Genomic DNA, 21669 nt, shown 5'->3' with positions numbered 1-21669 from the left:
ACCAGCGGAAGTTCATGACACAGTGAAGAAGCTACTTGCACCCATCCTTGCACTTATCTCAAATTTACCGTAACCCTTAAATTCAATGGTTTCTCAGCTTTTCTTACTGTCGTCACATGGGCAATAAAATGAATTGTCAAATTTCTTGCGATAAACTATGCGGTAAACTATGCCTTGTTCCGTTTGTTTGCTTGTTCTCAAAGCTGTCCAGTATCACTGTATGCATGCTTGTATACTTGCTTTTCCTACAAACTGTGCACACAGTAACATGATTTTCCGGTGCATTTGCTTTGCTGTGCTTACCTGTGCATGTTTCCTTTCTGAGCTTGCACCTTTTGTAGACACCAAAGACCAGATGGGTGGATGCATCTGTCTGGACACGATTCATGGGCTGCATTTATGCAAGCTTAGACAAATATCACGACATCTGTGCTCAATAGTTAACTACTTTCACAGGCTATCTGTTTAACTGCCCTGATTTGTTCACATATCATACTGCTACTCAGAGAAATCTCAGACTATTTCTAGCGGCCTAAAATGTCCCTTGGTACTGGCCCCTGTTTTTTGCAATGCTTACCACTTTGTCTTACATATGCATCATAGCAAAGCACTGCTTTTTGCAGATGCTGTCAAGACCGTTCACGCTATGAATATTAGTAAGGGTTGCAACTGTTTTAACATGGTATTGACTGTGGGCTGACGTTGTGCTCAGGGAACGAATTCACCCAGAACATGTCTCGTATAACAGTAACTACTGTGGGCTCCAGTTTGTGTACTACGAGGTGGATAGCTTTGACATTAGTTTTTGTGTGTTACGATTTGATCATATATATAGGATCCTTCACTTGCTGCTTTCAAACTTTCTAACTGGGCTGAAGTGAAGTTTTATTTCTGTCTCAAGAAATTTAGTTTCTAAATTCATCGATTTGAAAATATTACTTCACAACAGTATGCACTAAAAATTCCCTGGCTATGTTTGTTAATTAGCAGTCAACAGTATGAAAATTTGGTCATCGAACCTCAGAAGACCTGTAGGCTTTTAGTATTTTCTTCTGAGGCCCATAGGGTTTTGGCAATTTTCTTCGAGCATGCACAGGCATAATACACTCCTAAGCAAGTTTTTATGGACTTTAAATGAAGTAAAGTAAACTTTGCAATGACAAAATAGTGCTTTTTAGGGCATATTTAGTCTGTAGAACTATTAGCCATTACTGCTAAGCTCTATGTGTTAAGAACATTTTTGCTTTGGCGGAAGAATTTTATATTAGCTTACATATTGACACCATTCACATTTTTGTTCTTTGTAAATTTCTGTGAAAGAATTGAGTTTACTTTATTTTGAAAAATATGGTGGCACAATGTTGCACCTGTGGGGGGGGAGGTTGTAACTCCCCCCCCACCCCCAGAGGTCTGTCAACCCAACCCCCCTCCCCCCTCTTCTACCGAACCGACAATCAAATTTGACCGAGCAAAGTTCGTAGCCCTGGAAGCTTCTATTGTTGGGCATCCTCAGCTAAATCTTGAAAAAGAACATTGACCCGCCGCGGTGGCTCAGTGGCTAAGGTTTGCGCTGCTGAGTACGAGGTCATGGGTTCGATTCCTGGCCGCGACGGCCGCTTTTCTGATGGAGGCGAAAAGCAAGAACGCCCGCGTGTACGAGATTTCGGCGCACGTTACAGAGCCCCAGGTAGTCAAAATTAATCCGGAGCCCTCCACTACGGCGCACCTCATCGCCTTTGTTGCGTCGGTGCTTTAAACCCTACAGTCAAGGAAAGAGAACATTGTTTTACTTGTATTGAAAAAATTAAAGGAGAATAGAACAGGAGCACGAGCTTCTAAGACTGTGCTGACCAACTTGCGTATAACGTATAAGTGGTTTAAGAAAAAGAACAAGAAAACTTCTTAGTGACAGAAAAAGTGTCCTTGGTTAGAAAATTTTTAATGTGTAAGAATCCCTGGAAGGTTTAAATTAATTCGTCAAAGATACAATAATTCAAACAGCAAAAGCAGGAACAGTGAAAGGAAGTAGAGAACACTGATCGCCAAGCACAACTAAACATTTGCTTGTAATTTGGGTGTATTGTTCCCAAGCAATTTGGGTGTATTGTTCCAATCATTAATCGTGCTTTGGAAAAAAATTTCAACAGATTGGTAGAAGTGAACATTTGGGTTAAGGACAGAGAATGGCAATGACGAGTGCGGCGAGTAGCAAGGGGTTTCAAGAAGGGACTGCAGGCCAAAGCAAGTTTCCGGTGATAAAATAAATACAACAATTTAAGGCAGAGAAATTGTCTTCTGGACTCCCTGAATTCCGTGGTTGCGCATCAGCTTGGAAACAGAATCTGTGGGACGGTATTTAGTAGTGACAAACCGAACTGCTCTTTTTTTAATATTTTCTAACAAGTCAATATTCTTTGTTGTGTAAGGGTCCCAAACAGCACAATCATATTCCAGTTTAGGCCTAATTAGTGTAGTGTATGAAAGTATAAATTAACATTAGGTGGAGCATCTCAAAGCTCATGAAAAAGTAAACATAATTTGGCAAAGGCAAAAACATTAGTAACATGCAAATTCCAGCTTAGGTTGCTTTGAATTGCTTTTGTTGTCAGTGTTAACCAGCTCTTAAACCAGAGTTGACTACACAATGCGTGTTGCCCTCATAAAACTGGTGTAGCACTGACTGCAACACTGCTTGGTGCTACCAGTTTTCACACGCTGATTTGACATAAGTCATTACAGTTGACTCCGGTTAATACGAAGCTCATGGGGACTGAAAAATTTTGAATTAAACGAACTTCCAATTATTCACAAAGAACAAAATTGACATTTTATTAGTTGGAAAGCTCACTGTTAATGACAAAAATCGGTAAGTGTAGTCTGCTGCTGACTGCAGGACCTTGCTGCAGAAATTAAGTTCTGCTGACCGTAGAACCACCTCAATGCGCATGCAACAACTCCACGAAAGATACGGAGATGAAAAGATGTCAACGTGCTACTTGCGCCGGGTGCGCTGGGCTTGAATGGTTAACCTTGCTGCTTCATAAGCTGTGGCACTGTGGTTAACTGCAATGGCGATGATACTGGTCACAAAGCTGTTTTTACACTTTAAAAATGGCAAATTTACCTAACGTTCACATCGCCTCGACACTTTAGATTAAAAAAATAACTTCTAATTAACCGATATCTAAAACTTAACTTTCAATAACCGGAAACCTTTTCTCCATAGGATAGCATGCAGAGCTGACGGGACCCTCACTTCACTTCGAATTGACCGCAATTCCACAGAAGCGACCTCGAATTATCGGGAGTCGACTGTGTTACTCCAGATCTCCCGCTACTTGATCAAAAGTTGACCGCATTGCTGTCGGGCAGTTTCTCAACATGCATGACAGACATTGCTTGTGCCTTTCGTTGGTGTACTGATGCTGAGCCGACTAAGCACTTGTCAACTCAAGCAGTGGGGTGTTTTTTGGGTGCACGCATTGTTGTTACTAAGAGAATAGATACAAGTGACGCACAACTATCAACTGTTAATTAGCTCTGTGATGCCCCTTTCTTTTATCCTGTAGGAGGGCAGCGCAATTGTTATTTCAAATGTATAGTAACACGAAGCAAACATAACACTGAGTGATATCAACAGAATAAGCTGCTTAGCAGGGATGGTTCCTAATAGAGGAGATTACTGCTGTTTTTGTCAGCCACTAACTATTTTTTCCAGTTTGGGTGTGACGGCCATATCTCTTGCAGTGGTTTGCTATATGGTTTGCTAGCCTCCCCAGACTCCGCAGTTGGGCACATACGTACTGAGTCGCGGTTTGTCTGTGTCTGTTCTTTGCATAATCCCATGGTGTGCTCCCCAAAAACAGCTTTTGTTAAGATGCACATATTCAAACCAACTGGACCCATTCATCGCTCTGTAAACTGCAGCCAGGGCACATCTATGTTCAGTTGGGGATGTGTTCATAAGGGATGCCTCACATCGTGGGGCATTAACTCTGTACATCTGGCTTATACTTGGTTGCCTAGCTGCAAATAAATTTTGTTGTTGAGATGATGTCCAGTACAACTTTATCCCTGACTGTACTTTTACTTATAGTACTAACGTTGTAGTTTCGTGTGCTCATCCTAAATCCCATTGCCAGATTGTCATTAGTGTTACATCTGCAATGTTGTCTCTAAAAATTCCTGAATGTTCTAACTTTGAATAGTTTGTGAAGAGTGTTTGCTGTTAGATTAGATTCTCTCTGCACTTTTGCCATACCAAGTAATCAATTTTTTTCTATTTGAAAATTACGGATGATAAAGGAACAAAAGTTGCCTATACTGCTATACCCAAGTGGTTTTTTAACATCACTTCTTGGCACACGTCTTATGATTGGCTTTTCTGCACAGCGCTGCAACTGTGTAAAAAAACGAAAATTGTGCAAACCTTGCACAAACTGGTAAGCACGGGCCATGATGTGAGCTAGAATGGAACTCCACTTGCATGTAAAATTTAAACGCCCAAGCAAAGTGGTTAGTGGCACAAGTGAACGAGGCATAGGTACTGCCATTTGGTTTTATGTGCAACAAGATTCCTGGCCTTACGGGCCTTTAGCGGGCCTAGTGATCACCGCTTTTTAGTGAATGGAGGGTCTGCAATCTGTCGGAGATGCTCCCTGTATTTAAAACATCTTGGAGAACTTTCACTTCTGCATGACATTGCTTGCAAAGTTTTTTGTTTTGTAGGTTTGCCATCTTGTCTTAATATCTCATTTATAATTTCTCGTACCATTTTTTTAGAGCAAGTAGTACATGAACACGCAACAAGTGTGTAAGTCCTGAGAGCCCGAATTATTATTATTTTTTATAGCTATGTTTTTAAACTGGACACATTTCATGTAGTGTTTTACATATCTCCACTCTGCGACCACCTTGAGGTTTGTTTGGTCAGTTGTCGATCAGCATCATATTGTTTCTATTTTCATTTTGTGTGCTCTAGTGCACCAATGCCTGAGACATTATGCTGTTTTTGGTTTTGCATATAATCCACTACATGTTTCCTCAGTTGAGCTGCTCATTTTAAGAACCTTTTAACTGTTTCGCACCTTACGTCTTTTTCTAGGTGTATGTAGACACGGTGGGTCCACCAGAAAAATACCAGGAAAAGCTCCAGGGTCTTTTTCCTGACATAAAAGTGACTGTGGCCAAGAAAGCTGATTCTACATATCCCATTGTTAGTGCTGCTAGCATATGTGCCAAGGTGAGATATTTCTTTTTAGGCATGCGTGTGTAAAGGGACAGTGAGGACGCTTAAAAATGAAAAGAAAGGCTGACTAAAAAAAAATGCGCATCAAAAAGTTCCTGCAAACAAGACTTTTCACAGTACCCGCACTAGAAGCGGCCCAATATGTGAACAAAAGTGGCTCGATGCTTCACGCCCAGCATGGGCACAAGATGCTGAGAGTGAACACTGCAGACTAAAACCAACCTCTACCAACACTGTGTTTCCTCTGGAGCTTTGCCTTGGATCAAGTGCTACTCAATTCCTTTGTTGTTTAATGCTTTTATTTGTGCAATTTTTATGCCGAGAAGTGTGCACAAATGCCAAGGGAGACTTGCGGGATGTTCTACAGCGAATGGAAGCGAAAGCCAAAGTGGCCCTTCTAATGGCAGCAAACATACTGTGCTACATACGGCTGTACTTGGGCCAGGGCCATTTCTTTCAGCTGCAGCAAATGTGAGGCCGCGAATTTTTAAGGAAGCTTCATTCCTGTGCCCCAGATGCGCTGCATTATGGGGAGGTATTGTTCTGTGCACTTGCATAGCCTGAAATACACTGGTCACCCTTGCAGTACATCTGTGCTTTAGCCAGGTGCGTTGACAGGAAAATCTGCTAAGCAAAATGGTTCAGAAATCACTTTGGGGCGGAAAAATGTCGGGACAAAAAGTGCGTGTACTGCATTTGCCCGACTCAAGGTAAATGCTTAAATATGGCTGTAGTGATCTAGGCCAACAATTTATTATCACCGACTCTTGAAAATGACTGCCTAAGGTGAGGAAGCCATATTGGGAAAGCCGACTGTGCAACGCACATGCGAAAAGCACACCCAGCTAGACCTGCTAAGGCTGAAAAAGTTGATGACTGTGTGTGTGTGCGTGTGTAGCTACAAGAATCCAAAAATAAGTGTAATTCAAGCTAGTGGGCGTTACGGAGCAGACACTAGGTGCCACTTCGTGTGCTGTGCTGTGCTGAGGGGGCAGGTGGAGGGCGTCAGCTAGAAGGCAAAGGGTTTTTTTATTTTGTTTACGAACCTATAAGCACTTTTCTAGCCTTACTTATACAGCACATGAATGCGAGATTTTCGTGGGTGTAACTACTTTTCGCTTGTACATTGTTCATGAAATGGTGCTGAGTCTCAAGCACAAATGGTTGCTTAGGTATTTACAAATAATTGAGGCAGTATTTTAGGTTTATGTTATCCTAAGCAACAAATGCTCTATGCTGGGTGCCCTACTTAGTCATTTGCCAACAGAACCCTCAAGCCAATGCCACTGATTATCACTACTTTGTGGTCGTTGCTCTTGTAAAACAAATTCAAGTTCCAAAATACTTGTGCCAGCACATTACTTATTTAGCAAATGAAAGTGCAGTCAGGTGCAAACACTAATATTGCGTGCTAAATCGTTTTCAATGCTTTCCAATGCTTTTCCAATGCTTTCCAATGCTTTCTATCTTTCCAATGCTTTGTACAACCAGTGTAGCCGCAGAGTGTCATCTGATGCCATGGAGGGTCCGACCAGTTAGGGGCATCCAAGAGTAATGGCAGGCCTCTTTTGGCGGAGAGGGCATGTTTTGCAAGAAAAGTGACATTTGGAATAACCTATGATAACTAAGGTATAAACTTGGGCGTGTTGGTATAGCATTCTTGGCGCAGTTACAATTACAGTTACTACTGCTACAATTACAGACTTCGGTAGCTGAGAATGTTCTAAAACAGGTGAAGGATGAACGACACAGGCAAGATGCTCCAAAAAAGAGAGATAATAGAAAAATCACTATCTCATAAATTCACACGCTTTCGCATAATCTGAAGAAGATTGGAAAGTGCGCTAATGTCAACATGCTATTCTCCGCTCCTAAGACATTATCCAAGCTTTGCGACAAAGTTAATGAGGGCCACGTCAAGTCTGATACATGTAGCACCAAACATCGCATGCCGTTCGTGGCTTGCTCAGATGGCGTGGTTTATTCAATACCGCTGAACAAGTGCAAGAAAAAGTATATCGGACAAACAGGAAGTTGTGTCACTGACAGATTGTGCGAGCATCGCAATAACGTGGAAAAAGTAGATAACGGACATCTAGGCACACATTGTAAAGATTGTGGTTGCTATGCTGACCTCAGAAAATGCTCCATAATTTATAAAGGTAGCAATCAAATGACATGGGAGATTGTTGAAGCGTACAAGATATATTCTAACAAAGACACGTGTGTCAGCTACCCTTCGGGGTGGTGTTAACCGACAAGGAAATTGCTTTTTTATCTGGTGACAGCATGCGAGCTGCAGTGACGGCTTGAAATGTCTATGTGTTGTTTTCTTCTTCCCGCTCTCCCTCCATTGTTGCAACAGAATTCTGTATTTAAGTAATTTTGTGCAATAAACACCTGTTGTTAGTCTGCACTGTGTCCCGTCTACGCCTCGTCCTTGTCCCTTTGCGCTGTTCCAAGAAACCTATGGTAAATTGCAGCGCGTTATTCGGAATCAGTGTGGGAAAAGCAATATCAACCAGCCTCTAACTTAATCTTTTTGGGAAGCACTTCACCTTCCATGTAAGTTTTAGAGTGGCATTGTGTAATGAAAGCGACATAAAGAATATTGGAAATGCTGCGTGCTTTGTTCCCACACCTATCTTTGGCCTTCAGTATGTTTCTGTAGCCTGTTTTTTTTTTTTTTTATCGCAAATTCTTTACATAACACTGCAGGTGTATTTTGCCCATCCATGTTCTGTAGGGCTGCTGATAAGTCCGGTTTTGCCTCGAAAACTTGCACATGACCGAGTCGTGAGTTTGTACCGGATGGATGTGTGTGTGTGTTTTTTTCCAGGTTGCCCGCGATCGGGCCATTCAGTCGTGGGTGTTTCCAGAGGGCATAGATGTGAAACCAGAGGATTGTGGCTCAGGCTATCCAAACGGTGAGCTTCCAAGCGTTCTTCTCTCCTTGGAGAAGGGAGTACACATTTGTCGTATACAGTGAAGGCTCTTCAAACTTTGCAGACAGGGCAGTAATTTTGGGATTGCAATGCTAAAATTGAATTGCACAAATATGCACATCACTTTGTAAACACAAAGTACTTGCACATGTACCATGGTGGTTTTTTTTATTGTATGTGGCCTGTGTGTCTGTATAAAAAAAGAATTTCCATGGTGCGTGAACCCGTCATGCATGGAAATCAAACTCTGTCCTCAGAAGTGGCTAACAGGTGTTCTTCATACTGATCCATCAAAGATGTAGGTTTACTGCATTCCAGGAATGGCATCATCATCGTTAGTCTAACCTGCCACAGTGGCTCAGTGGCTAAGGCATTGTGCTGCTGAGCCCAAGGACGCGGGTTAGATTCTTGGCCACTTTTCTGATATAGGCGAAAAGTGAGAATGCCTGTGTGTAAGAGATTTCGGCACACGTTAAAGATCCCCAGGTGGTCAAAATTGATCTAGAGCCCTCCACTACGGTGTGCCCAGGTTGATTTTTGTTGGCTTCCCGTTGATGAAATAAACGTGCGATAAGGATTGAGAATGAGGGTGAATAAACAGCGCTCCCAAAAGCAGCATGCGACCGTAATTACTCTCGCAAATTTGCTAGGTTCGAAGTCTTTATGATTCAGCGCGACGACCCATTCGCGGCTAAGGCTCCTTTCGCGGTGGCACTCAAGGGATGCAGGAAATTTGTGCAGCGAATAGACTCCGCACACGCATGCAGACGTGTCTTTTGTCGTGGTGCACTTCGCATATTTCTTGCATGAGCACTTTGTGCTTATGCTGATTGTTGGTGCAGCCAACAACGGCGTAATAACGCCTGGACGAGTAGCTTCTGTACATCGCCAAGTAAAGGCAATAACGGCAACCTGTCCAGAATAAGAAAATGAGCATCAATTGGTGATAAAAAGTTGGGCTTCCTGCTGGCACGGCAAAACGTAGCCTCACAGGTGGCCCCTGTCAGGACAATGCACTTGTGGGGTGGCCCGCCGCCTTAGCAGGTTGGGAACAGAATTTATGGGAAAATCTGACAGCTCTCGGACGCTTTGAAGGTTCTCCTTAAAAGCACTGTTAAACGTGTCACTGCTGACATACTGAATAAATGACATTTACCGATTTTCGATGCCGCTTGTATGCCTGATATCCACGCACCGCATGGAGCAACTGCGGCGTAGTCCGCTCACCATGCAGTCCCCAAGAAATGTGCGCATGGTGGCGCACTGGTCGCCGGAAAATGGCCGACCCATCAAAATTCTGGTTTATAGCAAAAAACGAACAATCGGGATATCTATTGAAAAAGGCATCCTTGAAGAACTATTTCTTTGAAAACTAGCTGTTCTGCTTTCCTTCTCAAATTGCCAGAAGTCTTTTGGTTCATGTCCTAAATATAGGACGCCAGGGCTGAAAGGGTTAAGGTGCAAGATTATGTTCTCCATGTGGTGCTATACTGGCATTGTGAGCAGTGGGAATGGCCGCGAAATTCTATGTGTGTGCAAAAAACATGACTTTCGAATGAAAGGGCGCCAATAAGAGGAAAAAAAAATCGAACATGAGCGTTTTGTGGTTTACAAGCACGCACGACTCACGGCTCCGTAGTGTGCCAGGAAGCCATCAATTTCAGTCACAAAAACATCCCACAAAAGGTTGTTTGAGCGCTGTTTTGATTGGCGATCGTCGCCTAGTTTCCTGTTCACGTGTTTTGTCCAAATAAAGCTGTCCGATGGCATTAGTTTTTTTTACTGTTTCTCTTATACTATCAAAATAAATGCCTGAGGGCTGTAACATTGTGTAATGAAACTCAATTCTGCATGTATTAATAATGTTCTAAAGCTTGTATTGAAAGCTCTCCTTTCCAACCTATGCTAAGATGGCTGGCTGTGGATGCATTGCGCTATGATAATCCTGCATGGGTGTGGAAGTTGTATAGTACTCTTTTAACACTTCATGTTTCGTCATGCGATGAAAAAGCTGCAGCGCTCAGCGTTATGATTGTCAGCTGACTTACAGCTGACGTGGTCTGCCTTGTATACCTGTTCCACATTATCAGCTGCTGTCTGTTACACATGATCAGCTGTAGCCTGTTGCCTGCTCAGCTGTTCCCTAGCCAGCTGAGCGTCAGCTGAGAAGCTCAGCTTCTCTTGACCACCTTCTGTTTGGCCAGCTGAGTTTCCAAATAGCCATTTTTTCATAGCTATACATTTGAGCATGGCAGCAACTTACCTTTCCAATGGCCAGATGTCAGTGAATCTTATCAGTAAGCCAGCGTGTCAGCTTACTCCTTCAGAACTGTGCGGGTAAAGAAGGCAACAGTGCAACAAAGAAGACAACAACACAGTTCACGATTGTGATGGGAGACTAACGGAAAGGTTGGTAAGAAGCAAGTGGGATAAAGGGCAGTGGGAAACTTTGGAATAGACAATCGCAACAGTTGAGGAGGTACACTGGCGGGATTCGCAGAGAGAAATAACCTAAGGCTAATGAACAAATTCTTCTAGAAACGAAAGAATAGGAAATGGACATGAAGAAATCCCGATGGTACAACCAAAAATGAAATTGACTGCATTCTGACAACCCGGGTATCGTGCAAGACGTAGAGGTGTTAAGTAGGATTTGGAGCAGCTATCACAGGATGGTTAGATGCAAGCTAAGGCTGAATCTCATAAGAGAAAGCACGACATTCGTGAAAACTAAGAAACCCCGCATGAAATCAGTCAGAGCCAGATCACAGGAGCCTAAAATAACTCTTCAAAACAAATTCTCGCTTTTGGATGAGCAGAATGAGGTCAGTGTAGACAGGCTAAATGGCAACCTAACATAAGCACTCAGTGAATCAGCAGCAGCTGGGGGAGAAGCAGCATGCAGAGAACAAACTGTAAAACTAACTAAGAAAACAAAGGAACCAATTGCCTGACATGAGAACATGAAAGTGTGAAGTACGGTGGATCGAATTGAATTGGCTGAGCTGTCAAAACTGACTAATGGCATAAAACAAAAGACATTCGTGCATATAACATGGCAGTGATCGAGGAAACGCTGCACATAGGGGGAAGCTTCAAAGCAACTAAGTGAAAGCTACCCATCGGCAAAGACAGGATATACAGGGAAACATTATGCACAACTTGGACGAGATAATTAAGGCAGCAGAACGATTCCACACCAGGCTGTATGCCAACGACGTTAGGCCAGGAGAAACTGCTGAGAATACTAGCTCAACTTGTGATGTCCCACTAGTAACTAAAGAGGATGTTGGAAATACTCTAAAAGGCATGAAAATAGGAAAAGCTGCAGGTGACGATGGCACAACCGTAGATCTTTTGAAGGAGGGAGGAGATATTGTACTGGAAAAGCGTGCTGTACTATTTTCGGAATGCCTGTAGACTCAAAAAGCGCCCATAGCATGAAAAAATGCCAACATTATTCTGATTCATTAGGAGATCCCAAGGACCTCAGGAATTACAGACCCATCAGCCTACTCTCAGTTGTTTACAAGCTGTTTACCAGTTATAGTTAGCTGCATTGGGGACAGCCTGGATTCCCAACAACCCAGAGAGCAGGCTGGGTTTCAGAAAGGTACTCAACCATGGATCACATCCATATTGTCAATCAAGTGACTGAAACATCCGCAGAATACACTAAACCCTTTACATGGCATTTATAGACTATGAGAGAGCGTTTGACTCAGTGCAAACTGCAGCCGTGCTAAAAGCATTAAAGAACCATGTAATAGGAGAGACCTAGACGACGGTTAAAAGGGATGTACGGGCAGGATAACCCTTCACAAGCAAAGCGATAAGTTTCCGATCCGAAAGGGAGAAAGACAGGGAGATACCATCTCTCCAAGACTATTCACATCATGTCTGGAGGGGGTATTTAGAAAGCTAGACTGGGAAAACATAGGATTAAGGATAAACGGGGAATACTTGAGCTATTTGAGTTTTGTGGACAACATAGTCTTGCTGAGTGAGACTGCAGAACACATGCAAACAATGCTTGAGGTACTACAGTCAGAAAGCAGTGGGGCTAAAAATAAATATGAATAAATTTAAAGTAATGAGGAATAAGCATGCCAAGAATGTCTTTTTCAGCTTAGGAAACGAAACGCTAGAAGAAGTAACAGAATATAACTACCTAGCCAAAATAATTCGGAGCACTCCACTACGGCGCGCCTCATCGCCTGCGTTGCGTCAGCGCGTTAAACCCTACAATCGATCAAGAATATAACTACCTCGGACAGATGGTTAGTGCTGACCCCAACCATGAGAAAGAAATCCGGCTCAGTATAGGTATGGGCTGGGGAGCACTTGGCAACGCCAAACACTTCCAAACAATGAAAAGTAAGCTGCCTCTGTCACTCAAACGAAAAATCTACAACCAGTGCGTACTGCCGGTGATGACATTTGGAGCTGAAACTTTACGCCTTACTTAACAACTGGGAAGCAAACTTAGGTCAGTTTAACAGGCCATGGAACGAATAATGTTAGGAATAACACTCGGGGACAAGAAACAAGCTACCTGGATCAGAGAACAAACTATAGTTGACGATATCATAGTTCAAAATAAAAAAGAAATGAACTTGGGTTGGTCATGTGGTGAGACGAACCGACTATCTGTGGGCAATTAGGGTAACAGAGTGGATACGAAGAGACGGGTCTAGAAGAAGGGGAAGGCCAGTAACATGATGGAGGGATGAAATACGGAACTTCGGGGGTTAACTGTTGACTCGAGCAGCGCTGGACAGGAGTGGTTGGAGGTCAGTGGGAGGGGCCTTCGTCCTTCAGTGGGCCTGAGCAGGGTGGTGATGATGATTTTCGCTATGCATGTGCTAACTTGCGGCTATGGAAACACATGTTCAAACTGCCATATGGCGCATACAATAGATGGAAGAATTGCACATGCGTGGCTATTAACGTTTGGTGTGCTCGCGAGGAAATTGCGAAGTAATACTTAGCGCATACAATGAAGTTTATAAATGCTGAAATCAGTGGATCAAACTTTGTTGGCACATGCAAATATTTCCTGAGCTGGCTCATAAGGCTGTGGATGTGAGCATCTCTTTGTATTTTTGTAATATGCATTACATAATTGTTTTGGTAGCATCTGCGACATGACAATTTTTGGATATGTCCTTAGTGTTTATTTTGACTTATGCATATGTGCATTAATTTTTGCCAGATTTTCTGCAGCAAGTTTTATTCATTTGTGACCTAATGACTTGACTGCGATAACCATGTATGCTGCTGATTGGAACCGTGCATAGGATTTAATTAGACAGAGTTAAAGTGGCGATCTTCGATTTTGTGCAGCCTCAGTTGTGGCTCTGCATCGAACTATGCTGAAAATGAACCGCTAGAATGATCTACTTTAACGACTTGCACAGCAAAATGGATCGCTCAAGATTTCAGTTACTGGTGTCCTCGAGAGTGCCCTTCGCAAAGTACGCGGCGATCGCTGAGGGCGCCAACTGAGCATATGTTCCGAGCCACAGTTGTAATCGATAATGTTTTGTTTTCTCTGCTTTTCTACACGTTGCATGGTCTACCAGTCATAATAAGCATGACACATGGGGCCTAAGGAGGGAACCTGAACTATTGGGAGAAAATGACTGAATCACGCTTAGTGGTACTGTGCCTAAGACCTCACACGCTTCCGTATACATTGGAGTGCTACCGCAAACCATAGAGTTTCATACAATAATAACTAAAGGGGAAACTGACGCTAGTGTCAACGCGAACATGGCAGCGGCGCTTACGCTTCATTGGGAATGATGGGTAGTTCTGGAACCGGATTGCGTAGGATCGAAACGGGCCTCTTGCTGCGCAAATTGTGTTTTTTGACAAAAAAACTCTTATTGCCCGGTTCTCCGTCTACAAATTACATGGCGAACAAGAAAGTTAGTGGCGAAAAACCGGTTTTGTACGAAATGTAATGGCGCGTTTAAATAAAAAGCAGACGCGGAGTCGAGGAGGTTTGTGGAGCAGGTTTGCCATTTGCCGCCAACAACAGCAGGACGCGGACTTCTTTAAAAACTACCTGTAAAGGTTTCGGCGCTGGTGGTTTGTAATAGGAAGAGAGAAGTTTTGTGCTCATAAAAAAAAAAAAAAGAAACCGATTACCTTTGGAGAAGTTATTCTTGCCTGAATTCGTGACATACATCAAGCTGCGTTCCTATCAGCCGCCGGTACTGCTGGTCTACGCCATAAGAGCCGGCGTTCGCGCGGAAGGTGTGGCTGTTCCAAGCGATTCGCAACCATCGTCAGCTTCGACAATACATTGCTCTGCCAAATGAGCAGTGCCGCAACCCCTAATTCGCAGACAACTTCGCCGCACAGAGCGCCGTCATTTGTGTTTTCGTGCTCACTGTGCCGGCAATGAATTGATAACCCACCCAATTCGCAACTCTGGTTATAAAACATTCCAGTCAGGGCGACGTCAGTGCGTGCGCGACATGCAGTTCAAGGAGAAACGTATTTTTGATAGGTAGCTTCTTCCAACACCCCGCGTAGGCAAATGCGTTCATGTAAATCCAAAACGAAAACGAAACTGCCTGCAATCCATAGTAACTTCCACAAGCCATCGAACGCCAATCCGAATACAGAACTACCCATCACGCCCATTGAGGCGCACGATCGCAGCGCCAGATTTTTCTCTAGTTGTTATTGTATGAAACTATGCCGTAAACGTCACGTTCGATTTCGCAATGACTAACATGAGCTGCGACTGCGTCCACAATATTAAACTATGACTTTTCTTCGTGCCTAAAATAAACCCATTTTGCTAGCGACACACTTTGAGTGGGCAGTGGGAGTCCACGGCGAAACGGAATATGGAAAAGGCCAGTAGGGGCGAGTGCGGTGCTGGCGCCATCTGGCTGAGGCGGGCCTAACTGCTCGCGGTGAATCATCTATAAGCCTTCAGGCCACGTAGGCAGATCTAAAGCACGTTCTACATGGTGCATTTTTCGACTGCGATATCGGTGTAACGAGCATTTGCACTTGTGAAGTTCACAATGCCTGGAAATGCCTACATGGCCTGCGGCGTGGCGATTTTCGCATTTCAGAGGAACATTGTCTGCAGACTGAATTAAGTCTGCCACAGTTAAAGCTTCTTGTGATTGTAAATATTGTTTTATTGTACTTTTTGAGAAAGTTATTTCAGACTGTTTTGCAGTAAATATGAGTTTATTTGTGTTTTCATATAACAGTCGCCAATTATTTATCAATCAATATATGCACACATCGCAGAGAAGACAAACACAGCAAGCAACCCTGGGTTTGCTTGTTGTGCGTGCTTTGGTGTAGCTCGGATGGTTCTTCTTGGGATCTTCTGTACTTCTTCCCTGCTGTGATGTCCGCCACTTCCGCGGACACTCATTAAGCATTCATTGAAAACTTTGCGTGACATCGTGTTGTGAACACACGTGCATTTGTTTTGGTGCTCCCGCGCTTATGCCGTGCTTATATAAGCAATGCCACCTGGTTGCCACGCGTGCAAATGGTGATGCCGTGACATTCACCTAGCTCTGTTCCCATTGGCCGCAGGTCCGGCCTCTCTACGCCGCACGAGCGGTGTTCGCAGGGGATACTTTAGCGTATCAAGCTTTAGGCCCTTTGCTGCAGCAACGAAAAAAATGTCGTTTTGCCCGGTGCCTCACCTGCGAATTCGCAGGGAAAATCGGACCATGTAGAATAGGCTTGCATGTCCTTAGGAATTTTTCTAAACACCTGTGCTTTGTCTCTTACTGCCTGCATGTTTGGTTGCCTTCTTGTAGCTAGTTTCATCTTTTTCCTTTTCAGATCTAGGCTTATTCCGTTCCTTACTAACATGTGGTCAGTGCTTTTGATCTTGCCTAGCACCTCAAAATCCTGCCAAATCTCAAAATCTCAGAGCCAAATTGGCTCTGAGAACAAAGGCAATTTTGTTTTTAGTTTCCCCATTGGGGCTTTTCCCATTCTCATTTCATATTTGTTTGTTTACAGAAAAACCTATTCATTGCCTTCAGGTCTGCAAGTAGAGCTAGTGTATCTCCTCAGCTATTCCAACTACCTGTTCTGAAGTTTCTGTTTGTATGTTTGCCTACTTGATCCTTTCCTGCTTTGTGTACTATTGTGTACTTCATTTTTAGCTTATTCATTGCCAATTCCACTTTCTGGTAGAAACTATCCACAACTTCATCATCATAGCTACAGGTTGGTGCATAGGCTGGTACTACCTTTAACCCATACGTCTTGTTTACCTTGATCACCATCACTGTGGCCCTTTCGCTAAAGCTATAGAACTCTTCCACATTCCCTGCGGTCTCTTTTTGTATCAGAAACTCTACCCCGAACTCCTCCTTTTCCTCACGCTTTCGGTAGCATAAAATATGCCCACTATTTAACACATTAAAGCTGTCACCTGTCCTTCTAACCTCGCTTAATCCTGCGATATCCCATTGAATGCCTGAAAGCTTCTGTAGTAGTTCAGCCAAGCTACTGTTGCTCAACAGAGTCTGAGTGCTAAATGCTACCAGCTTCAGGTTCCAGTGGCAGCCTGTCCAGAGCACGACTTTCTTGCACCCTCTGCTGTATAGCTGACCTTACTGCCGCTGCGTACAGGTGTTCTACAGCTGCTGGGGACTGAGGGCTGTGCGTTCGGCTGTGGCTACATTTGGGAGGTTTTTGTCGAAAACTGCACCAGGGTGGCTGTATCCTGTTCTAATGAGGGAGTTCTGTTTCGTTATTGGTTTCGTGCATTGGTTTATTGCGTCGTTTCAAGGTCACAAAAATAATAAAGATGAATTTTCCACGTGCTCCCTTCTCCCCTGGAAACTGGCCATAGAAAGGGAAAAAATAGGTGCCGTTTTGTTTGCGCATTCCCATTGAGAGTCCCGTGGCAACCCCTTGGCACAGTCCAGCTGCCGCTCTAGCTGTGCCATGAGTTGTCTCTACAAGCGCGTTTACATGCATGCGACAGTAGCGTATCGCATTTGATTTGTCACATTACCATACTGGATTGCATCGCATGTAAGCAGGTCAATTCGCTTGGGGGACGCGTCACCTCCGATGCGCTAAACCAGGGTAGATGGAGAACGCAAATGCGACTTCCCGAACGCCTGTAGCGGCAGTCGCATCGCATTTCTCTGGTTGGCTTGGGTGTTGGGGACTTTAGGCTTAGCATCGTAGCGGATATTTGATCACCACTGTCTGTGCAACTGGGGATGAAAATCCTTAACACAATTTTTCACCACAGTAGCGTCTACTTTCTCGCATGTGGAACTTCTTTTTCGCGATCAGATTGATTCGGAAGAGTGGCGACAAGCTGTTGCTACCGTGGTCTGCGCCGGTTTTAGCCGCTTCGTCGGCCATGTGGGCAGGCGTGGCTGGCGTGTGCACTGACCGTGGGCAATACACGCTTCACTATTTCCTGCTATGTCCATTTCTTGCGAACGACGCGCAGAATGTACAAATTTAGCTCAGCGATCGTCGTAGTTGATCGGGTGGATTGGGGAACGAGCTGCAGGTTTCGCTTCAGCTGCGATAGACGCCGAAATAAACACAAGCAACTTGCCGGCTCCCGAAAAGTGGTAGCGCCGGAAATGCAACCTCACAACTCCCAGATATGACACACGGCTGCACTAGTGTCCAATGCGCATGCATGTAAACGCAAACGTGTCGCATTTGCCCGATTCGACGAACCAATGTGATGCGCTACTGTCGCATTCATGTAAACGCGCTTTACCATAGCATAAACAATCAGTTTTCGCATTGCCAGTGACTGAGGTAGCATGCAACAAAGTAATGGTGGTTTTGGTCACGTTGCACAAGAGGTATTGGCCGTGTCTGCCACGAGGGCATCCATTTTACTAAATGTCAAGCAATGCCAAATGCAAGTGTAGTAGAGAAAGAATGCAGTGTCAGAAAGCCCTTGTTAGATGACTTTGTCGACCTCATGCAATGTAAGAAAAAAAAACAGTGTTCAGTAGAACCCCGCAATAACAAAACCGGCGAGGACAGCCGAAAAATTCGCTTTTGCGAGAATTTTATTGCCGTGAAAATGAAACATAAACGACAGGAAAATAATTGGCTGCAAACCGAAAATTTATTTCCAAAAGTCAGTTATATTACTTCGCGAGCCGTACCTTGCAGCGACTTAACTCAGCTCTCGCACTACAAGAAGCGGTTCACTGCTAGTCATTGGTGTGCGTGCCTAAGGACGACCGAATTGTGTCAAGCACATCGAAAACATCCTATGGGTTTGCCTTCTCTGCGCATTTTTCTCCGTGGTCCTTGGCATCAAGCATGCCCGAGCATGTAAACGAAGTCCGACTTCTGTTGACGAACTTTGCCTGGCACCTTGTTGTTCCAATGCTGTTCACAAAACCAAGTAGGCACTACTTTGTCGAAGTCTGGAAAGGCCGTAGCCATCACTTTTATTTTGCGCACGTGCGCCATTAAAGGTTGGCAGCCTTGCTTTTCAACATAACAGAGAGCTAGCTGCGTGCAGTCCCAAACTCGTCGTTGCTATCCTCCTTTTCTCCACTTGGGCCAAGACTTGGGAAATGATGGCTGCCTTATCTTGTACCGATAAAAACTTCCGCTTTTGGGCTGGCGAAGGCACCTTATCAAGAACAGACGTGCCGATCGCCACACCAACGCCGCCTGTGTAACATTCCCTGTCGCGTCAGCTGCTTTCCAATGGGAGCTGTAGGGACGCCTAGATATGTCTTCCGGCACACGCCACACCATGGATCAGTGGAGAAACTAGGCGTTTTAGGAGTCCTAAACATGGAGGCATAGGACCACTGCCTTGCGAAGGCTTGATGAACACTGTAAATTGTTGCTTATGGTTTTCAAGAATTGGTGCTGCCTGGCAGACAGTACTCAGGCCAGCAGTATGCAGAAAGGCTAGTGAGCAGAGATGGGCCGGAGAGAGCTACAGGAAAGTGGCTATTTCACCTTCATCAGCTTACGTGATAGGCAATGTTATACAGGCGGTGTTGGCCGCACACGAAACAAACGCATCTGTGCTGCTCAGCTGTAGCCAGCTAGCCTAGCCCAAGTCGTGCGGTAAGTCACCACCCTGACCAAAATTTTGTCGCACCCTGGTGGTGTCGCTGCGAGCCTGCCTCCACGGCTGCTGCTGCACGCTCTTTTTTGTGAACAAATATGGCAGCGGCCATGCAAGTGCACTGTGGCAAAAGTATACGCAATTTGAGTCCGCGAAAAATGAATTTGAGCACTTTTTGGACACTCTTAGCCTCAAATATATAGATAACATGCCGTCCGGACCTTCCGGACTTGCAGCGAATTTTATTAATGTGGGATCACTATCCACAAACATTTCATTGCCGAGAAATATGAAATGCATGGGCTTGATATGGACATTCGCCAACGATCCAAAAATATTTCATTGCCGCTTGAATTTCGTAGTCGTGGGATTTCGTTATGGCAAGGTTTGATAGTAGTAACTTGCTGAAACAAAGAAAATTCTCCAACCTGACCACAACACAAACAAATTCATGTAGGAAAAGTCTGCCAAACAGAAACCTATATATGACAGCAAGTGTTCGAATGACTCCTACAACTGTAATTTTTCCCTTCAGTAGCTGATAGTTGTCCTGAGCTCACGTAAGGCTTCAGTGCCAGGAGCAGACCAAATTACGTACACAATGATACAACACCCACCTCAGACACCACTTGTTGAACAGAATATGGCGTGCTGGAAATTCACTGAGGGCGTAAAATGAGGCAGTTATTGTGCCAGTACTACAACAAGTAAAAGATACCGCCTCCCCTACACATTATCGGCCATTTGCTCTTATCAGTTGCCCAAGCAAGATATAAGACTTGCAGTGGCATAAGCAGGACTTCATTTCAGGAGGGGGGGGGGGGACCCAAAAATAAAAAGAGAATATCAAGCCATAAGGAGAGAAGATAAAAAAAACAACAACCGGAAATTGACTGATGATTAAAACAGAATTCAGGATGCAGTGCGTGTACTCCACCTCACCTTCCAATTTTTTCATTTTTTTTTCAGAAGCGCTTAAAAATAAATGATCATTGTGGTGGGAGCAGGCATCAGAATCGTGTAACTTTTATTGGCGAGTCACTTGTGACAGAAAAACATTTATCAGTGGCTATTGTTTCGTCATAGGCAGGCAGGGTCAGCGGCCTGATCTGCCCGTACCCTTCCACCTTCGACACATACACCCCCCCATCTTCTAGAACCTGAAAATAGTGTGTAGGGCTGTGGTACCCTGGAATCATACTTGAGAAATGCTTTTGTCCGTATGCAACACTGTGTATTTATATTTTTCAGCTTGGAAAATGTGTATGCCACCACTTCGCAATATGGCATTCTGTGCAACTTCAAATCTTGCGATGTATCTGGAAGCATGATAAACACACTTAAAAAGCTACTTGTCAGACCGGAGGTTTCGAGTCAGAATCGGGGCAGTGCTATTCAGATTACATGCACAAGAAAACAGCGTCACCAGAGCAGACTATTGAGTGCACTTTTTATTGCCAAGATGAACACACATGAAAGGCATTGCCAAAAGCAATTTCTTTCTTTATGTGGACAATGTCCACATTAGTTTTAAATCCTGTTTTCTCTACATTTGTGAATGGGAGATCTAATTACGTGAAAACAAACTGTCAAAGTGTGCAGATGGGAATTAGTTTAAATTTAATCCTGAAAAGACCACCTGCATTTATTTCCTGGACAACATGGCTTCCAACCAGAACATAGTGTCCAACCTAATTGAGTAGACATACCAGTGGAAAGGAAAAAAGTTCTTGGGTGTCCTTCTGGATGAAAAATGGATCTTTACCCCACACATAAAACAACCTAATGAAATGCATGAAAACAGTGAACATACTAGAAGTCTCACCGTCCTTAAAGTGCAGATAAAATGTGCCTTTTGGTTCTTCTTAACAGTTCAGTGAGGTTGAGGTTGGACTACAGCAGTGTCATATATAAAAAAGCTAAAAAACTGCATAAAAATGTTAGACTTAGTGCTACACATAGAGTTTGGTCTTGCATCAGGTGCTTTCTGGACAAGCCCCATCCAAAGCATATGCGTTGAGTGGGATCAGTGCGTCGTACAATGTCGGGGCGTGTGTATGGCCTAATGTATGCTTTGAAGATGACTTCAGCCACAAATCACCTGTACAGTGTTTTTTCTGGTGTATATGTTGGTGAGAGACTGCAAAGCAGCTTGTTCTGATCTTGTTTGTCCTTGGAATGTGACCCAGAGAGATCGACAAAAGGAATGATGCGCCAAGGGAAATATCTCGTACCATCTTCTAATTACTGCACAAGTATTCCAAGAAGTGGCGCAGCCGGAAATATATTTCGAGGGGTATTGCACACCACTGGGAAAATAAAAAGAAAGTGAAACTGCGGTGGACGCCCAAACAATATGTCATTTTTCTGCATGCATAAATTTCGGG

At 44.0% G+C, this 21669-nt stretch overlaps 1 protein-coding gene across 2 annotated transcripts in view; it reads left to right on the top strand.

The window, feature by feature from the left end:
• Nucleotides 1–21669, top strand: part of LOC144156109 (ribonuclease H2 subunit A) — a 52990-nt gene that overhangs the window by 13891 nt on the left and 17430 nt on the right. For both annotated transcript variants that reach the window (XM_077687929.1, XM_077687930.1), the window contains exons 5-6: nucleotides 5105–5242; nucleotides 8088–8175. In XM_077687929.1, coding sequence (XP_077544055.1) covers nucleotides 5105–5242; nucleotides 8088–8175 — 226 coding nt within the window. The remainder of the gene's footprint in view (nucleotides 1–5104; nucleotides 5243–8087; nucleotides 8176–21669) is intronic.

The sequence above is a fragment of the Haemaphysalis longicornis genome, unplaced genomic scaffold (genome assembly GCF_048455015.1).
Source record: "Haemaphysalis longicornis isolate Haplotype H1 unplaced genomic scaffold, Haemaphysalis longicornis Haplotype H1 scaffold_1, whole genome shotgun sequence".
NCBI lineage: Eukaryota > Metazoa > Arthropoda > Arachnida > Ixodida > Ixodidae > Haemaphysalis > Haemaphysalis longicornis.
This window is presented reverse-complemented; position numbering and strand designations above follow the sequence as displayed.